A 17,954-nucleotide genomic window follows, 5' to 3' on the forward strand; every position below is an offset into this window, starting at 1 on the left:
TTTAAAAGCACCATTACTTAAATACTACACTTTCAATGCACAATTTAGAGACCTTTTTAACTATGTAAAACTGTGCTGCAGCATCACTAGCCAGCTGTTGTATGTAAAACATCAAGATCTAATATCTTTTGTGACAGATGGGCAGTTAGAGAAATCAGTTTTAACTAAGGAAGCTATGAATACCTGAGTTATCTTCATCTTTGCGGATTTTGAGCTTCACCAGGTCTTCGCACTGCTGGAGGATCTGAACTGCATCTTCCATGGAACAGTTGTCCAGCCGAATGTTATCTATTGCAAGTAATTTATCCCCAAGTTCCAGGGTTCCAGTTCTGTTAATAAATGCAAAGCAACACATGAGTAATGATGAGCACTTAACCAGGCTCATCGTTAAAGAGGCGTTAAGCGTAATGTAGCATTATGGTAGTCTTAGCGGAAAAGAGGTTCTTCAACTGTTTTTAAATAGAATTTTATTGACAACCCCCCCCCTCTTTTTTCCAGTCTTATTTTGGATGGCCGCCATGACATTAAGTTGCAGAGTATTAAAAACAGTTTTTTCTTGTGTTGTCTTCTATCAGATCAGGACAACAATGCAAGCTTCACTCAGAAATTCTAAGCTTCCTGGGAAGGAAGGTAATGTCTTGGGTCTATAGCAAGATGCCTCATGCTTATGCACATTATTGAGCTACTCTTTTGATCCGTGGCAGTCTAGGTGCTAGGAGAGGGTTGGGGGAGTGAGGAAAGTTAAGGTGGGGTACACTTAGCAGAGGTCTGAGACGTGGCGCCTCTGCCATTTCCACCTGCACAGGGAAACTCAGTTATGGCTGCAGTAGGAAGAAAACCTATCTGCAGTGGGGTGTTTCCATTGAGAATATAGGACGGTGGAGCTCTGCAGGTCTATTGAGGATTTTCCCATCATGAAACGAGAAAAATAATATGAATGTATATGTGTTTGTATGTGCACATATGTATACACACATACATATACACACAAACCTTAAGTAAGGTTATGTTTTGATAAGAACTACCCTTTATGTATTATGTCTGTGACGGACACTGCAAATTGCTCCCCAGCATCTCTTCTCTCCTTCTTTCTTTGGGATTACCCCCTAGCGATGCACATCCCAGACTCACTCAGGACCACCCCCAGCTCCCCTCTGTGACTAGAAAATTGCAACGCTGAGCAAGCTGGCCAGGATGGCAGAGCGGCTTCCCCAGCCCGGCACTTCCTGCCTAGCTCCCAACTGTGATATGAGAAACAAACTGCTGTCTTCTTTGATCCACTCTATCTACGAGTCTCTTTGTCACGGTGGAACCCATACCTGTCTGTATATCTAAACTCACACACTGCCCGTACTATTTTTTGAGGGTTAAAGTATTTCTTGAATGAAATGGCTGTGATAATAGATGGGATTTAAAAAATGTTTTAACAGGAAAATAAAAAGAAGTTAACAGTCTTATGTTAGCACTCTCCAAATATTTAAAAAAATAGTTTTGATCTGTGAAGCCAAAGGTTTGAGCAAAAAAGAAAAAAAGAAATAAAGGATTCATGGACATGGACAATAGTGCCGTGATTGCCAGGGGTGAAGGGGATGGAGGGAAGTGGAGGAGGGTTGGGGGGTAAATGGTGATGGAAGGGCACTTGGCTTGGGGTGGTGAACACACAATACAGTGTGTCCAATAAATTCAATTTAAAAAAAGTTTGAGACTTCCTGATTTTGATGGTGTATGGACCAAATAAGAAATATAAACATTAAATCTCAAGGATCAGGATTGGCGAGGAAGGACATTCTGGCATCTCGCAAAGCTCTTACACAAGCTACTATCTCCATATGGGGTGTCTGTCATAACTAAGGGTACATTCTGGTTTTTAGTTGGAAAATGAAAGATAGAATAAGTTCAGTGAAGGAAAGCTTATACTGGACTCATAAAACACCTTAAAAAAACATTTTGAGGCGTGTGTTTTCTGTACCACATGCAGAAATAAATGGACAGGGTGAGAGATTTCTACAATAGCCACTGACATTAAGGAATGTTAAGTATGATTCATTAATAGTGGCTGCCTGGAAAATACTGAGTCTACCATGATCCATTAGCGAGGTCTGCCTAGGGTGTGGCAAGGATCGGTTCTGCTTTAATTTAGAAATGCCTTGGAATGAACCAGAAAATCCATTTTCCTTACCTGTGTGCCACGCTGCCTTTTTTGATATCTGAAATGACAAGGGGATCCCCTGGTTTTCTACTGGAGGGTGCTGTGAAAATGAAGAAGGACTAGTCACATCTTTATATCCACGATTCACATACTACTATACATTTCGTGTTTTAAAACAATCGTTCATGTAAGTATAGTTTGTATGTAAAGCAGAGATGATCAACAAATGAATTAGAAATGTGCACTGTACATCTTCTTGATGTAAAATACATTTACATTAAAGTATTTATAAACTGAAAAACTAAAGTCACGTTATTTTAAATTTGTAATTGCAAAAAGCATCTGGAGAGCCACCCATCAGATTTAAATCTATCTTAATCTGTGATTCTCAAGAGAGGGAGATGAAGGGTCGATGGTGTAATAAGAGAATATTAAAAGCCACTGGGGGCTCCTGTTAGGGGTACCCAAGTGTGCTCCTTCTCCCCTGCCTTTCTCAGCCCCTTTCGAGGGAGAGGACCCTTGTTCATGGAAATGTACTGTATTACTCAAGTGTCCTGGGGGGAAAAGTGGGTGAGAAGTGTTGATTTAAAATTGTTTTTTTTCTACCCAGACAGAAATCTTACTAGATGTACTATTAATCTTTAAATTTTGTTTACAAATCCATACCTAGAATGTTCTAAAATGTTTTGGAATGTGACTATTTTATTTGATTGACAATAGTAAATATTTGGTGCTACTGAATTATATTTTATGCATATTCATAAAATAATAATTTATATATAACTTTTATTGAGTTTACAGATAAAACTATTATCACAGTGATCATTTTTGAGCTTTATACATTTTCTTAGAAATATTTCCATTTGACCCTGACTGGTATGGCTCGGTGGCCTGAGCACTGGCCTGCGAACTGAAAAGTCATTGGTTTGATTTCCAGATCAGGGCAGATGCCTCTATTGAGGGCCAAGTGCCCAGCTGGAGGTGAACAAGAGGCAACCAATCGATGTTTCTCACACATTGATGTTTTTCCCCCTCTTTCCCCCTCCCTCCTTCTCTCTCTGAAAATAAATAAATAAAATCTTAAAACAGAGAGAAAAATTTCCATTTGATGAGAATGAAAACAAATTAGTAAAGAGACTACTTAGAATTAATCTTGAAAATGAACTATAGCCAAAGTAAGTATAAAAATATCATCTTAATTTAAGAACTTAGAAATATCATTTAATTTAGGCTGATACTTAAAATTAACCATACCAACATTTGTAAAAAACAATTTGCTTCCAGGAGTAGATGTTTTGCCAACCTGAGCCTGTAGCGATCATTAAAAGGCCCCTAAAGTAAGATTTTATTATAAACACTCTGATCACCCCATAATAATCATAGAAACATATCATAGCCCATAATCCCATCTGAATCCCAGGAAAATGTTTATACACAAGAACAGATGGTTTAATATCTCAACACAACATGGAAAGAAAAAGCAAACTCATATTCCATACCTTACCCACTGTCTAAATTAGTCCATAGGAAATGTTAATGGGGCTTCCTTCAATCATTATTCTTGGCTTCTAGCAAAGAATGTAAAATATCTTATTCCCTACAATTAATTCATAATTTATACCTCCATTCAATGATTTAAAATAATTCCTCTAGAGAAATATAAACATCTAGTATTTTTACTCATGTCATATTTCAGTAGGGCAAATTGTTCTGGGCATGAGCACAAAAATAAAAACTTCGTTACTATGAGTAAGTATGACTTCTCTAGCATCTGCCAATGAATTTACACATTCATTTTTATAAAAATGAATATTTTGCCAAGCAGAAGTAACCATCACAGAATGCTCAATATTTCCCTTGGTTTTTTTAAAAAAAATCCATGGTCTGAAACAAAACAATAGTAGAGATAAGAAACTACATCAAACCCATCTGTGTCTTCTTTGCAACAGAGGAGAAGAGCACCATGACCTCTTGGACAAACCCGCACAGATTTGCAGAGAGGTTTGAAACTTCTGTGGTCTTACAGACAAGTGTGGTGGCCATTCTCACGTTTGCTATATCTGCTTCTTTCTCCTTTAGCCATGTCCATATCTGAGGTTTGAAAGATTCATCAGGGTGGATGCCCATTAGAGTGACAAAGTTGAACCTGTAAGTGGGTCCAAACCCCTGTGAGCTCCTGACAGTGTCACCACCAAGCCTACCAGGCACGCTACACGTGGCAGTGCATGCTTTGAGGACTTGGTCATGCTTTGTACACCCTGAGAAGTCATGCACCAGCATGCTTTGCTTGGATTATGGTGCTTTAAAAAATTAAATTAGTTGCCAACATATCAGAATTGTAGATTTTATATAAATGTGTAGCTCCTTTAAAAAAATTGGAGAGGCAATATGGATGGTATAGTGGTTACCAGGACTTGGTAGTCAGAATGCTTGGGTTTAAAATCCTGGCTCTGCCACTTATTAGCCATGTGCACTTGAGCATGTAGTCTTTAAGCTCCTTAGTTTCCAAAACAGTGATGAAGATAATAGTGGTGCTTATCTCGTACAGTTTTTGCTGTAAGGTTGTTTTTACATGTAAAGTAACTGAACCAGTGCATGTAGAATACCATATGTAAGTGTTTCTTGTTGTTACAATTATCCAGACACACTGGACTCACTTTCTCACTGCCTCCTTTAGATGGAGCCCTCCATCTCCCTTTTGTTCTCTTTTTAAAATTTTTTTCAAATACACACTACATTCAATATTATTTTGTATTAGTTTGAGGTGTACAGTATAGTGGTTAGACAATTTACAAAATGTCCCCCTCAATATTTCTAGTACCCACCTGGCACCATACGCAGTTATTACAATATTATTGACTGTATTTCCTATGTTGTACTTTACAACCCCATGGTTATTTTTTAACTATCAATCAGTACTTCTCAATCTCTTCACCTTTTTCACCCAGTCCTCCAATTCCCTCCTCTGGAAATCATCAGTTTGTCATTGTTGTCATTGGAAGGACCTCACTCACTAACTTGCTTCACCCTCAGGGCTTCTGAGTTTGTGACCCTTTGGGAGAAAATACTCTAGTACTCAGTGTTTTGAATTTGATCAGAGCTCTCCACAGAATTATTCCTTTAACACACATTTATTGAACACCAACTATGAGCTAAGCACTTCTGCTTTGGGCCCTGGCTATGAAATCCCAGAAAAGTTGGATAAAAAGGAAAGGCTGGACTGGTTACGCAAGAAGTAATTTTTTCTGGGAAGTGATTCCAACTGGAAAGGCCATACAAACATGCCATATGGGGAGGAGGTTACACTACATGGGTAAAGAGTGTGTCTTAGACAAGAAGGGTAATACAAGGTTAAGTTCTGAAAAAGAAAGAAAAAACAATCATAACCTTTTTAAATCTTGGTATAAGGTGGGTCAACATACAGAATTAAAGGGCTGACAAAAAAGAAAGAGCAATGATGCAAAATCCCATACTATAGGCAAGATATATATATCTCTCCTATATCTCTGATTTGATCCTCTGCTTCATCTACTCCATCGCTGACTCTCTGTAACGTGTTCTTCATTTCATTAGTGTATTCTTCCATTGCTTTCTAACTTATGGAGTGGCTGTTGGGAAGTCTGATACCATTCTGATTATTTGATTATTTGTATTCTTATACATTGTATAAAAACTCCCTCCTAACTTTTGCCACTGGAAGCCTGTACATTTGCCTTTTTAGTCTTAGTGTTTTTGACTCTCATGATGATGTTGCTTTGGTGTAGGTCTATTTTCATCCATCACTCATGGACCCATCAATTTGGAAACGTATATCCATCAATTCTAAGAAATTTTATGAAATTATTTGGTGCTTTACTTTCTCTCTGTTCTCTCTGTAATTATTTGGATACTGCGTTATTTGGATTCATCCCGTATAATTCCTATTTATTCTAGATTCCTCTTTTATTCTTGTCTTAATTTCTAGAAATTTTTCTCAAATTTATTTTCTCTTATTTTATTGAATTGTTCATTTCTGCCATATTATTAAGTTTCAAAAGCTCTGTTCTCCTCTGTATGTTAGTTAGCAATAGTAACCATTTCCTACCTCCCATGGATAAAATATCTTATGTTGCTAATGATGTTAATGACAGTTTTTTCCTTTCTTCTTCCTGCATGTGATATTTTTCTGTTTTTCTTCTTTATTTTTGGTAGTAGTCTTGCATATTAGATTCTTTCTTCAAGTGTCTGTCTTTTTCCCCCTTAGCTCTCTCTTCACATTAGAGTGTGGCCCTTAAAAGCCAAAACTTGGCGCATCTGAGAGGAGCTTGTGGACTTTGGTCTTCACTGTCTAGTTCGGGCCAGGCTGTTTCTTTGGGTCAGATGGCTCTGATCCTTTCTCATTCGGAGGGTATTCAGCATGGCTACCTGGCTTCTTTGAGCAGTCTCAGCACTCAGTACGTAAACTTTCACCCACTCTTGTTTTTAGAGCAGCCCTGCTACACTCAGCTGTGGCCTCCCAGTCCAGGGACCTTCTGTGTCGTGCTTCCCGGAGAATAAAACTAGGCTTCTCCCAGGAAGGAAAGGAGTACCTAGCTGTGTTAAGTGCGAGAAGGCATCTAATGGACTAATTCATTCTTAATAGATCTCCAACCGATCCTCTTGTCTTAGCTTTACCATGACTCTCACTTGAAAGTTCTGGATTTCACCAGTTCCTGGGCCTGTTGGGAGCTTAGGATATAAATCAGGTTCTTTGTCAGCTTTCCCTTCTGCTTCTTTAAATTCATCTTTCTCCATCTTCTTTGCCACTTCCAAATTTTGTTGCTGTAGTCTATTTTCCCTTTCCTCGTCTCTCTCTGTTTTTTTTTTTCTGCCTTTTGAAAAATCTATACTGTCATTTTAAATTGAGGTGTGGGGTAGGAGCAGAGAAACGCAGGCGTTCAAGCTATCATCTTTGATTCCTGGAGTTTTAAAATTACTAGTCATCCCTTGCTATCAGAAACTTTACTCTTAAAGTGGATATGGAGTCTCTTCACATAGTTGTTGGAAGAGATAGAAATCGACAGTATCTATTCTTTGTTTTAAAAAGTTTGTATTAGAAGACAGGTGAAATCTTCTGAATTTTGTAGTGACTTAAATATGAATCAAAAAGTGTTCCAGGAACATTCTATAATATCTAGCTATTCATAGGACATATTCTGCCAGTCAAAGTACTTTGTTGAAAGGGCCTGATAAGTGTCCAAATGTTATTGGAGTAAAGCGTACACATACACGATCATTCAGTTTTACATATATATATGTATATAAACTTGACAAATAAAACAAGTGGAGCAGTAAGTTGAGACTTTATAGCAAAACTGGCAAAAACTTGAATCATTATCTTCTAAATATGCTTAAGACTTTATGGGAAAATGACAGATTAGTTGTGCTTGTCATGAAGACTGATTAATGATTTTATCTATCAAAAAAAGAAAGCCTCTGTTCTTGCAAACAATCTAGTCATAACCAAAGAGGAAGATGAGCAAATTAGCTCTACTCCCAAAATGCTGTCTTCTGCTTTTCTACTATAGTATCTGGGAAGGTTCATCAATCAGGTAAAGATGGGGATGAGTGGTAACGTGACAGCAAAGCCAATGCTAAGTCAGACAGAAGGGTTTGAATCCCTATTTAGCCTTTATAGCTCTCGGTCTTTGGGCAGGTTATCCAGCTGTGCCTTACTTTCCTCTTCTAAATGGGCGTAGATGTCACAGAGCCACTTTGAAGATTAAAAGGGAAGATACATAAATTGCTGAGAGCCCTGCCTGGAACAAAGTAGATACAAATTCATCTGATAAAACCAAAAAAGAAAATATCACTATCAGAAGGACGTTACTGACAACTGCAACCAGGATTCTCTGGTTTGAAAGGCAGGCACGCTGCATTCTCCACCTTCTGACTGGGTGAGGGGTCAGAACTTCAAGAGGCTACTTCCAGTCTTAAACTGCATCCTTTTGCTATGTCGGTCCACTTTATTTGTTATGATAAATTACTCCATATTATAGCAATAACATCAATAAAAGTAATGCCCAATGCTAATGTGTTATGAATGTCTTATCAAGAACTTAAGAAAATTAGTCTAAAACTGCTCACAACGTCAAAATTCAGAGGGACTCATTTCTCAGTCAATTATGTATGAAGAATAAGCCTTAAGTAAAATGTGAAAGGCTCTGATGGTATCGTTCAGAGATGAACGCATGTTTCTTACCACTCAGAATTTTTACAAGGTGAAGGAGACAAAAAGGAGTTTGTATAGAGAGAGTGAGAAACATCAGTGAACCTTTGCTGTAGCTTGGTTTCACTAAGAGTACCTGTGTGTGTTGGAGAAAAAGGTCTCTTGATTCCCTAACTTTAGCACAGTTGCAGCTGGCACTAAATTTGGTGGGTTAGAGCTTTGATTTAAACATTTCACAGGGCTCTATGTGTAAAGTAAATAACAATCATCATAATGACTATCATTTGTTAGGGAAACAGTTATATATAGATATAAATATATAGTTATATATTAGTTGTATAAGGTGTTTTAGGTACTTTACACATACAAACTCTTTTAATCTTCTCAGCCATGCTACAAAGAAGCAATAAGTTCACCGTTTGATAGACAAGAAAACTGAGTACAGAGAGACAGAGAGAGTCAGGGAGCGGGGCAGTCTGGGCTCTGAGTCCCTGCTCTTAATCATTTTCCAAGGCAATGCTTCTTCAGTTCACACAATAGCCTTTGCACAAACATCTATATTCATCATCTTCAGAGTCTCATTTCATAAAGTGCACAGTTGTTAGTAGAAGATTGTTTATAGTACACTGCTTATTCATTCAATAAATACAATTTTTAAAAATTTAATCTATTTTTCCCATTACCATTTAGTCCCCTTATATACCCCTCTGTCCAGCAGTCACCACACTGTTGTCCATGTCCGTGAGTCCTTTTTCCTTTTTGCTCAGTCCCTCCACTCCCTCACCCCCGCCCCCAAGCTGTCAGTCTGCATTCCATCTATGAGTCTGTCTCTGTTTCCTTATTGGTTCAGTTGGTCCATTAGATTCCACATATAAGTGAAATCATATGGTATTTGTCTTTCGCTGACTGGCTTATTTCATTAGCATAACATGCTCCAGGTCCATCCATACTGTCATAAAAGGTAAAACTTTCTTCTTTTTTAATGGCTGGGTAGTATTCCATTGTGTAAACGTCCAATAGTTGTTTTATCCACTCATCTACCGATGGACACTTGGGCTGCTTCCATATCTTGGCAATTGTAAATAATGTTGCAATGAACATAGAGGTCCTTATGTTCTCTCAAATTAATGTTTTGGGTTCCTTTGGATATATTCCCCGAAGTGAGATCACTGGGTCAAAAGGCAGATCATTTCAATTTTTTGAGGTATCTCCATACTGCTTTTCACAGCAGCCATACCAATCTGCATTCCCACCCACAGTGCAAACAGGTTCCCCTTTCTCCATATTTTCACCAGCACTTGTTCTTTGTTGATTTATTGATGGTAGCCATTCTGACAAGTGTGAGATGGTATGTCATTGTGGTTTTTCTTTGCATTTCTCTGATGATGAGTGACATTGAGCACTTTTCATTTGTCTATTGGCCATCTGTATGCCATTCTTAGTGAAGTGTCTCTTTAGGTCCTTTGTCCATTTTTAAATTGGATTGTTGGTTTTTTTGGTGTTGCGTTTTGTAAGTACTTTATACATTTTGGATATTAACTCCTTATCAGAAGTGTCGGTGGATATGTTCTCCCACTCTGTGAATTATCTTTTTACTTTGTTCATGATTTCCTTTGCCATGCAAAAACTTTTTAGTTTGATGTAGTCCCATTTGTTTATTTTTTCTTTTGTTTCCCTTGTCGGGGGAGATATATCCAATAAAATATTGCTATGAGCAATGTCCAAGATTTTGCTGCCTATGTTTCCTTCTAGGATTTTTATGGTTTCAGGTCTAACATTTAAGTCTTTGATCCATTTTGAATTTATTCTTGTTGTGGTATAAGAGGGGGGTCTAGTTTCATTTTTCTGTGTGTATCTGTCCAATTTTCCCAAAACCATTTATTGAATAAACTATCTTTAGCCCATGGTATGTGCTTGCTACCTCTGTCAAACATTAATTGATTATAAAGGTGTGGGTTTATTTCTGGGCTCTCTCTTCTGTTCCATTGATGTATGTGTCTGTTTTTATGCAAGCACTACATTGTTTTGATCGCTATGGCCTTATAGTATAGTTTCATATTAGGTACTGTTATTCTTCTAACTTGGTTCTTCTTTTGTAGGATTCATGTTGTTATGTGGAGCCTTTTGTGGTTCCACACAAATTTTTGAAATATTTGTCCTATTTCTGTGAAATATGTCATTGGAATCTTGATAGGAATTGCACTGAATCTATAGCTTGCTTTGGATAGTATGGGCATTTTAATGATGTTAATTCTTCCAATCCACAACACAGTATGTGCTTCCACTTATTTGTATCTTCTTCAAATTCTTCCTTCAGTGTCTTACAATTTTCTAAGTACAGGTCTTTTACATCCTTGGTTAGGTTTATTCCTAGGTATCTTATTCTTTTTGAAACAGTTGTAAATGGTATTGTTTTCTTAATTTCCCTTTCTGATAGTTCATAATTGCCATTTAAAAATGCAACTGATTTCTGGATATTGATTTTGTATCCTGCTACTTTGCTGAATTCATTATCAGTTCTAGTAGTTTCTTGGCAGAATCTTTGGAGCTGTCTAAGTACAGTATCATGTCATCTGCAAATAAAGACAGTTTTATGTCTTCCTTTCCAATTAGGATGCATTTTATTTCTCCTTCTTGTCTGATTGTTGTGGCTAGGACTTTCAATACTATATTGAATAAGAGAGGTGAAAACGGACATCCCTGTTTTGTTCCCAATCCTAAGGGGAACGATTGTAGTTTTTGCCCGTTGAGTATGAAGCTGGCAGTGCATTTGTCATATATGGCCTTTTTAATGTTTAGATATGATCCCTCTATTCCCACTTTGCTGAAAGTTTTTATCGTAAATGGGTATTGGGTTTTATCAAATGCTTTTTCTGCATCTATTGATATGATCATGTGGTTTTTATCCTTCATTCTGTTTATGTGGTGAAACACAGTTATTGATTTGTCAATGTTATACCAACCTTGCACCCCTGGAATAAATCCTAATTGATTATGGTGTGTGATCTATTTGATGCATTGCTGTATTTGGTTTGCTAATATTTTGCTGAGGGTTTTAGCATCTATGTTCATCAGGGATATTGGCCTATAATTTTTTTTCTTTGTAATATCTTTATCTGGTTTTGGAATCAGGATAATGCTGTCCCTATCGAATGAGTTTGGGAGCCTTCACTCCTCTTGAATTTTATGAAATAGTTTGAGAGGGAGAGGTGTTAATTCTTCTTGGAATGTTTGGTAAAATTCACCTGAAAAGCCATCTGGCACAGGGCATTTATTTTCGGGGAGTTTTTAAATTATTGCTTCAATTTCACTAAGTGTAATCTGTCTATTCAGATTCTCTGGTTACTCTGTATTTAGTTTTGGATGATTTTATGTTTCTAGGAATTTATCCATTTCATCCAGGTTGTCCAGTTGGTTGGCATATAGTTGTTCATAATGTTTTCTTAAATTGTTTTTTTTATTTCTTTGGTGTCAGTTGTTATTTCTCTCCCTTCATTTCTGATTTTATTTATTTGGGTCCTCTCTCTTAGTCTGTTTAAGGTTTGTCGGTCTTATTTATCTTTTCAAAGAACCAGCTCTTGGATTCATTGATCCTTTGTATCATTCCTCTAGACTCCATTTCATTTATTTCTGCTCTGATCTTTATTATTTCCTTCCTTCTACTCACTTTCAGCTTTGTTTGTTGTTGTTTTTTTCAAGTACCTTGAAGTGCAAAGTTGCATTGTTTATTTGAGGATTTTCCTTGTTTTTTTTAGATAAACCTGTAACACTATGAATATTCCTCTTAGGATTGCTTTCTCTTTTGTTCCACAGATTTTGGATTTTTGTGTCCTCATTTTCAGTTTTTTCAATGTATCTTTTGATTTCTTCCTTGATCTCATTGTTGACCCATTCATTGTTTAACAACATGTTATTTAGCTTCTATGTCTTTGTGTGTTTTTCAGTGTTCTTCTTTTGATTAATTTCTAGTTTCATAACACTGTGGTCAAGAAGATGCTTGATATGATTTCAATATTCTTAAATTTATTGACATTTGTTTTGTGTCCTGGCATGTAGTCTATCCTAGAAAACAGTCCAAGTGCACTTGAAAAGTAGGTATATTCTGCTGCTTTGAGGTGAAATGCTCTGAAGATATCAATTAAATTCATTTGATCTAGTGCGTTGTTTAAGGCCACTGTCTCCTTGTTGATTTTCTATCTGGAAGACCTATCCATTGAAGTCAATGGTGTTTTAAAATCCCTAGCTATGACTGTATTCCTGTCGATCTCTCCCTTTATGTCAATCAAAATTTGTTTTATATATTCTTTTGTTCTTATGTTGGGTGCATAAGTGTTTACTAGGGTTATATCCTCCTGTTAGATTATTCCCTTTATGATTATGCAGTGCCCTTCTTAGTCTCTAACTATAGCTTTGGTTTTAAAGTCTATTTTGTCAGATGTAAGTACTGGTACCCCAGCTCTTTTTTTTCATTTCCATTTGCGTGAAATATCTTTTTCCATCCATTTACTTTTACTCTGTGTGTATCTCTTGATCTGAGATGGATTTCTGGGGGGCAGCATATACATGGGTCTTGTTTTCTTATCCATTTCTTATCCTATGTCTTTTGGTTGGAGCATTTAAGCCATTTACATTTAAGGTGATTATTGACAGATATGCATGTAGTGTCATTTTGTTGTTAGACTGCTTTCCTTTTTTTCTTTCTCTCCATCTCCTGGTTCTGCTCCCCTCCCCCTCCCCGCCCCTCCTTCTTAAAGCAAGCCCTTTAACATTTGTCAACTGGTTTAATGTTAACAAACTCCTTTAGCTTTGGTGTTAACAAAATCCTTTAGCTTTTTCTTCTCTGGGAAGCTCCTTATTTCTCCTTTCATTTTAAATGATAGCTTTGCTGGGTAAAGTAGCATTGGTTGTAAATCCCTGCTTTTCATCAGCTTGAATATTTCATGCCACTCCCTTATGGCTTTAAATGTTTCTGTGAAGAAATTAGGTAACAATCTAATTGGTGCTCCTTTGTAGGTAACCTGCTTCTCTCTTATAGTCTTTAGGACTGTTTTTAAGCCTTGTCATTTTAATTATGATATGTCTCAGTGTAGGCCTCTTTGGTCCAACTTGTTTAGGACTCTCTGAGCTTCCTGGACCTGTGTGTCTTTTTCCTTTACCAGATTAGGGAAGTTTTCAGTCATTATTTCTTCAAATAGGTTCTTGATCTCTTGCTCGTTCTCTTCTACTACTGGTATTCCCATGATGCAGATGTTGTTATGCTTCATGTTGTCCTAATGTTTCTTAAGCTCTCTTCATTTTTTTTTTATATTCCTTTTTCATCTTGCTGCTCTGCCTGGGTGTTCTTTTCTACCTTAGTGATTTCTTCCAAATAACTAAGTTGGTCCTTGGCTTCATCTAACCTACTGTTTATTCTTTCCAATATATTATTTATTTCAGATATTGCATTCTTTATATCTGACTGGTCCTTTTATTTTTTTGGTTTCTAAGTATTTTTTCATGCTTTTGAGTATCTTTATAGTCATTAGTCTAAACTCTCTATCTGATAAATTGCTTGCCTCTATTTCATCTAGTTCTTCTTCTGGAGAATTCTCTTATTCTTTCACCTGGGAAGTGTTTCTTTGTCTTTCTTTTTGGGCTGCTTCTTTGTATTTTCTTAGTTGTTAAACTAATCAGTTAGTAAGATGATCAGTTGTTACACTAATTAAGCTGTAATCAGCAGCCTGGCTTAAGCTCCACAGGGTGGGGCAGAGTAATTCTTGTGGGTGGGGCTATTGTTTCCCCTCAGGCTGATGCCACTTGGAGAGTCTCTGCCTGAGAGAGATGGCTCCTGCAGTATGGGGACTGACTCAGCACAGGGATCCTGGCTGCTGTTCCTTTAGCTCTCTCCCTGGAGCCACCAGCCCCAGACTCTCCTCAAGCATCTCTAGTCCACTCTGCCCTCCCTCTGCTGGAGCCCAGGGTAAGTGGCTACAAATGAAACTTTGTGCATTGACCCTTTAAGAGGAGAGGCTCCCTGTGTCTCCGGCTGTCTCTCTCTGGCAGACAGAAACCCGGCTGCTTTTCACAGCTGGATGCCATCTGGGTTCCTTTTTGGCTCTGGTGCTATAGTCTCAGGAGGCCAGCTTGGGGCTTAGGCTCCACTCTTCTCAGGGGGAACCCTCCAGCTGCTTAAATATCCCAGTATAACTTCAGTTGCTGTCTGAGTGAGCCCAGCCAGCCCTCTCGCACCTCCTCTGCACTCCCTACCAGTCTTGCTGTGGTGAAGTGGTTTCTCCTGTCTGTCCTTGGTTATAAGGCTTCTCTCCAGCTAGTGTTCAGTTGGTTAGTCAGGATGATTTCTCTACAATTTAGTTGTAATTCCAGGTTGGTCCTGGGAGGAGGTTAGTGTAGCTTCCATTTACTTATCCACCATCCTAGATCATCCAATAAATACAAATTAAATAAGCACCTTGTATATGACAGGATCTGTGCTAGGTCTCAGGACTTCACTATTTTGCAACAATGAAAGTGGACTCTGGCTTTTCTTTTTTTTTTCTTTTAGCAAATTCTGCTTTCTCAGCTGGCAAAATATGAGCATTTTCCACAAGGAGATGCAAACTCAGTATGGTGATGATTAGTCATGTAAATGGTACTGTAGCTCCAGAAGGGCTGACAAGCATGTGAGACAAGCTTCTTTTCTCCATCCAGGAAGAGCATCATACCTGCCACATCCACGAGTTACTTTAGCTTGTTGCTGGCTAAATTCAGGCCATTCTTGTGGTGCATGAGTTGGATAGTTTCCATTATTGGTATTAAAATCAGTTTTAAAAGTAATAGTACATATGTAACACCATCATATAGCATGATTTTAAGTAGTTCTTCATGTGATTAAAATATTTCTAGTTGTGTGTACATGACTACACCTTAAACTAACTGAACATATAAATATCAACTTTAAAAAAGTAATATATCACATGAATAGAAGTTTTCAAATGAATATTCTATAGTTAAATTATATTTTAAATATATCAATTTTAAGAATAAATCTATTGTATAAAAACACAAATAAATCTTTTCTCTCATTAAAATTTGAGAGTAAAATAACTCTGTGGCAAAATGTGTAGCAAGAGAAACTTCTGAAGAGGTGTCTTTAATATGTACACTAGCAGCAAGCATTTCTCAGGCTGGTAGTGTGTTTGCCAATGGCCTAGGCATGGTGAACACTCACAATGAAGACAAAAGGAAAAGAGAATGGAGAGGAAGGAAGGCAGGGCCTCTACATGCTGCAGGGTATGCACTCCACAACTGCAAGAGTGACCACTGTCACAGCCAATTCTGATGAAATAATTGAATAGAATGGAATAAATAGAATAAATGAGAGCAGCTTTAAAGTTACATGGAGGTTGCAGAATCTACCTTTAACTCCAAATATTTTTAGAACAGCAAGTTCTTATCAGTTCTTTCTTAATTTCAGTATCCTCAGCTGTTGACAGAAATAATGGCATACCATCTTTGCTTCATAATGAACAAATTGAGAGGTTAAGTGAATCTATTAAAGGCATAAACGACTTTAGTAGCACTTAGACTAGGTCTGGAGTCTCCAAAATCTCATTTCATCTTTCTGCTACTGTATAGAGGGTCACATCAAACACTTCAGCCCTACTTTCCTCACAGTAAGTAGGTTTCCTCACACTGGGGTTTCGGAGAGGGAGTGTGGCATACAGGCTCTCTCTTATACATATGGCTTCTTGTTCTCAACATTTACTTTTGTATTGTAGTTCCACTGTTTTTAGTGTTGTACTAGTATATGTGATTTATTAGTTATAAATAAAATTTCATTTTCTGTGTTAAATTTATATGGTCAATGTTGAATTGGACAGTCCCCATTTTATACTGCCCAGTTAAGATCTCTTAATTTTTGCCATAACCACTGACATAAATGCTATGCAACAGAGTGCAGTGAGGCACTTTTATGAAGCCTCATCACTCTTTCTTGAAGGGACCACCACTCAGTTACAGACATTGCCTTCGTGTCTCCTTTGGTCTTTAGGCATTAATCATTAATCATTTGCTTCACTTTCTGGGGGCCATTTATGGATAAACTTAGTTTATGGATATTAAAAGCACAAAAACCTCAATTTCCATTCTATACAACTCCATTGGGGCTAAAATTTTCAAAGTTGTTTTACCCAGAGCAGTTCTAAATCTAGAGCCTGATGAAAGAAGGGAATTAAACACATTTACGTTTTTTGTTTTGGTTTGTTTGGTTACCCAGACACCTTGTACCATGGAGGAATTCAGGAAGTCACTAAAGTAAGGACATTGTTTCAGTCTTGCAAAATAGATTTAGATGCACTGTGGCCAAAAAAAAAAATGGTTTTAAATGTAAATAATTGTCACTTTCATTAACTAAATAGATTATTGTGAAAACTTAATCCATAATATATTGAAATGTAGAGAATCTATATGCATTTATATGCTTAATTAATTATTCATGTAGGGTGGCAGGAGCCACATTTATTGAGTACTTATTACTTGCCAAGGAATATGCTAGGTATGTAAATATGTTATTTAATATAACTCTATTTTTTGTAGGTATCATTTCCATATTATAGATGAAGAAATATAAGATTAGAGAGTATTTAAGTAACATAGCTTATATATAAGTGCTAGAGGTGTGACTGGCTTCACATTTTTGTATCATTACATAGAAATTAGGAAGTGACACTTAAAAACATTTGCCATACCTGTGAACCATTTGTCAATACAATTTTCTGATGTATTTTTAAAATACTACATGTTAAAGAAATCATTTCTACTTACAACTTATGGTTATTCCAAGTTCCACATTGTGCTTCTTAGGGAGCTTTACATGAAATGTTCCACTACTTGGGATGACAGACTCTGAAATTGCAAAACAAAAAAAAATGTGTTCATAGAAGATCAGGAAGAATGAAGCACCAACCAATGACAATGCATCATCTGTACTTAAAGTAGGACTGAAGTAAGGTGAATGAATGCCCGTAAAATACTGGTAAACTAAGCTGCTGGCAAAAAAATACATGTCCTATTCATGGCAACTGCACATAATTCACGGCAACAGTCGAGTTCACAATTTCTAAAGTGCCATTCAGGGACCACGTCTATCAGCTTTACCTGGGATGCAAGTTAAAAATACAGATTCCTGAATCACTCCAGATCTATAGAATCGAAATCTCTGAAGGTGAAACCTAGAAGTCTGCATTTTAAAGATGTTCTTCAGGTGATTCTTAGGCATAATAAAGTTTAAGAATCACAGGGCTGGTCATATTCTTTTTTCCCCTACCTGTATTTTCCCAGAGTTTACTATTCAGCAATTATTTTTTTCGACCTTTGTTTGAAGGTACTGAGGGGAATAGATTTTAGGAAAAATTTCAGCTTGGTGTAATAGTTGTTGATTTGGGAGGAGGGGAAAAGGAGGTGCCTTACTTTGTAATGTAAACAGTGAAATGTGCATTTAAAGAGGCAGAAGCAGGAGTGATATTTGAAACATTTCACAACCAGAATGGCACGGCCCATAACTAGCCAGACTGGATGCTGACCACACTTGGGAACAGAGGGGGCCAGGAGGTGCCAAGTGCACCAAGGGTGACCCGTTAG

At 37.3% G+C, this 17,954-nt stretch overlaps 1 protein-coding gene across 6 annotated transcripts in view; it reads right to left on the reverse strand.

Moving 5' to 3' along the window:
- Positions 1-17,954, reverse strand: part of GRIP1 (glutamate receptor interacting protein 1) — a 387,281-nt gene that overhangs the window by 45,209 nt on the left and 324,118 nt on the right. For all 6 annotated transcript variants that reach the window (XM_054580065.1, XM_054580063.1, XM_054580064.1 and 3 more), the window contains 3 exons: positions 17,139-17,219; positions 2,180-2,249; positions 184-329 (listed from right to left, as the gene is read on the reverse strand). In XM_054580065.1, the coding sequence (XP_054436040.1) occupies positions 184-329; positions 2,180-2,249; positions 17,139-17,219 (297 nt within the window). The remainder of the gene's footprint in view (positions 1-183; positions 330-2,179; positions 2,250-17,138; positions 17,220-17,954) is intronic.

Source organism: Pteronotus mesoamericanus, unplaced genomic scaffold (genome assembly GCF_021234165.1).
Source record: "Pteronotus mesoamericanus isolate MK-2021 breed Mesoamerican mustached bat unplaced genomic scaffold, CSHL_Meso_final contig_56, whole genome shotgun sequence".
Classification (NCBI taxonomy): domain Eukaryota; kingdom Metazoa; phylum Chordata; class Mammalia; order Chiroptera; family Mormoopidae; genus Pteronotus; species Pteronotus mesoamericanus.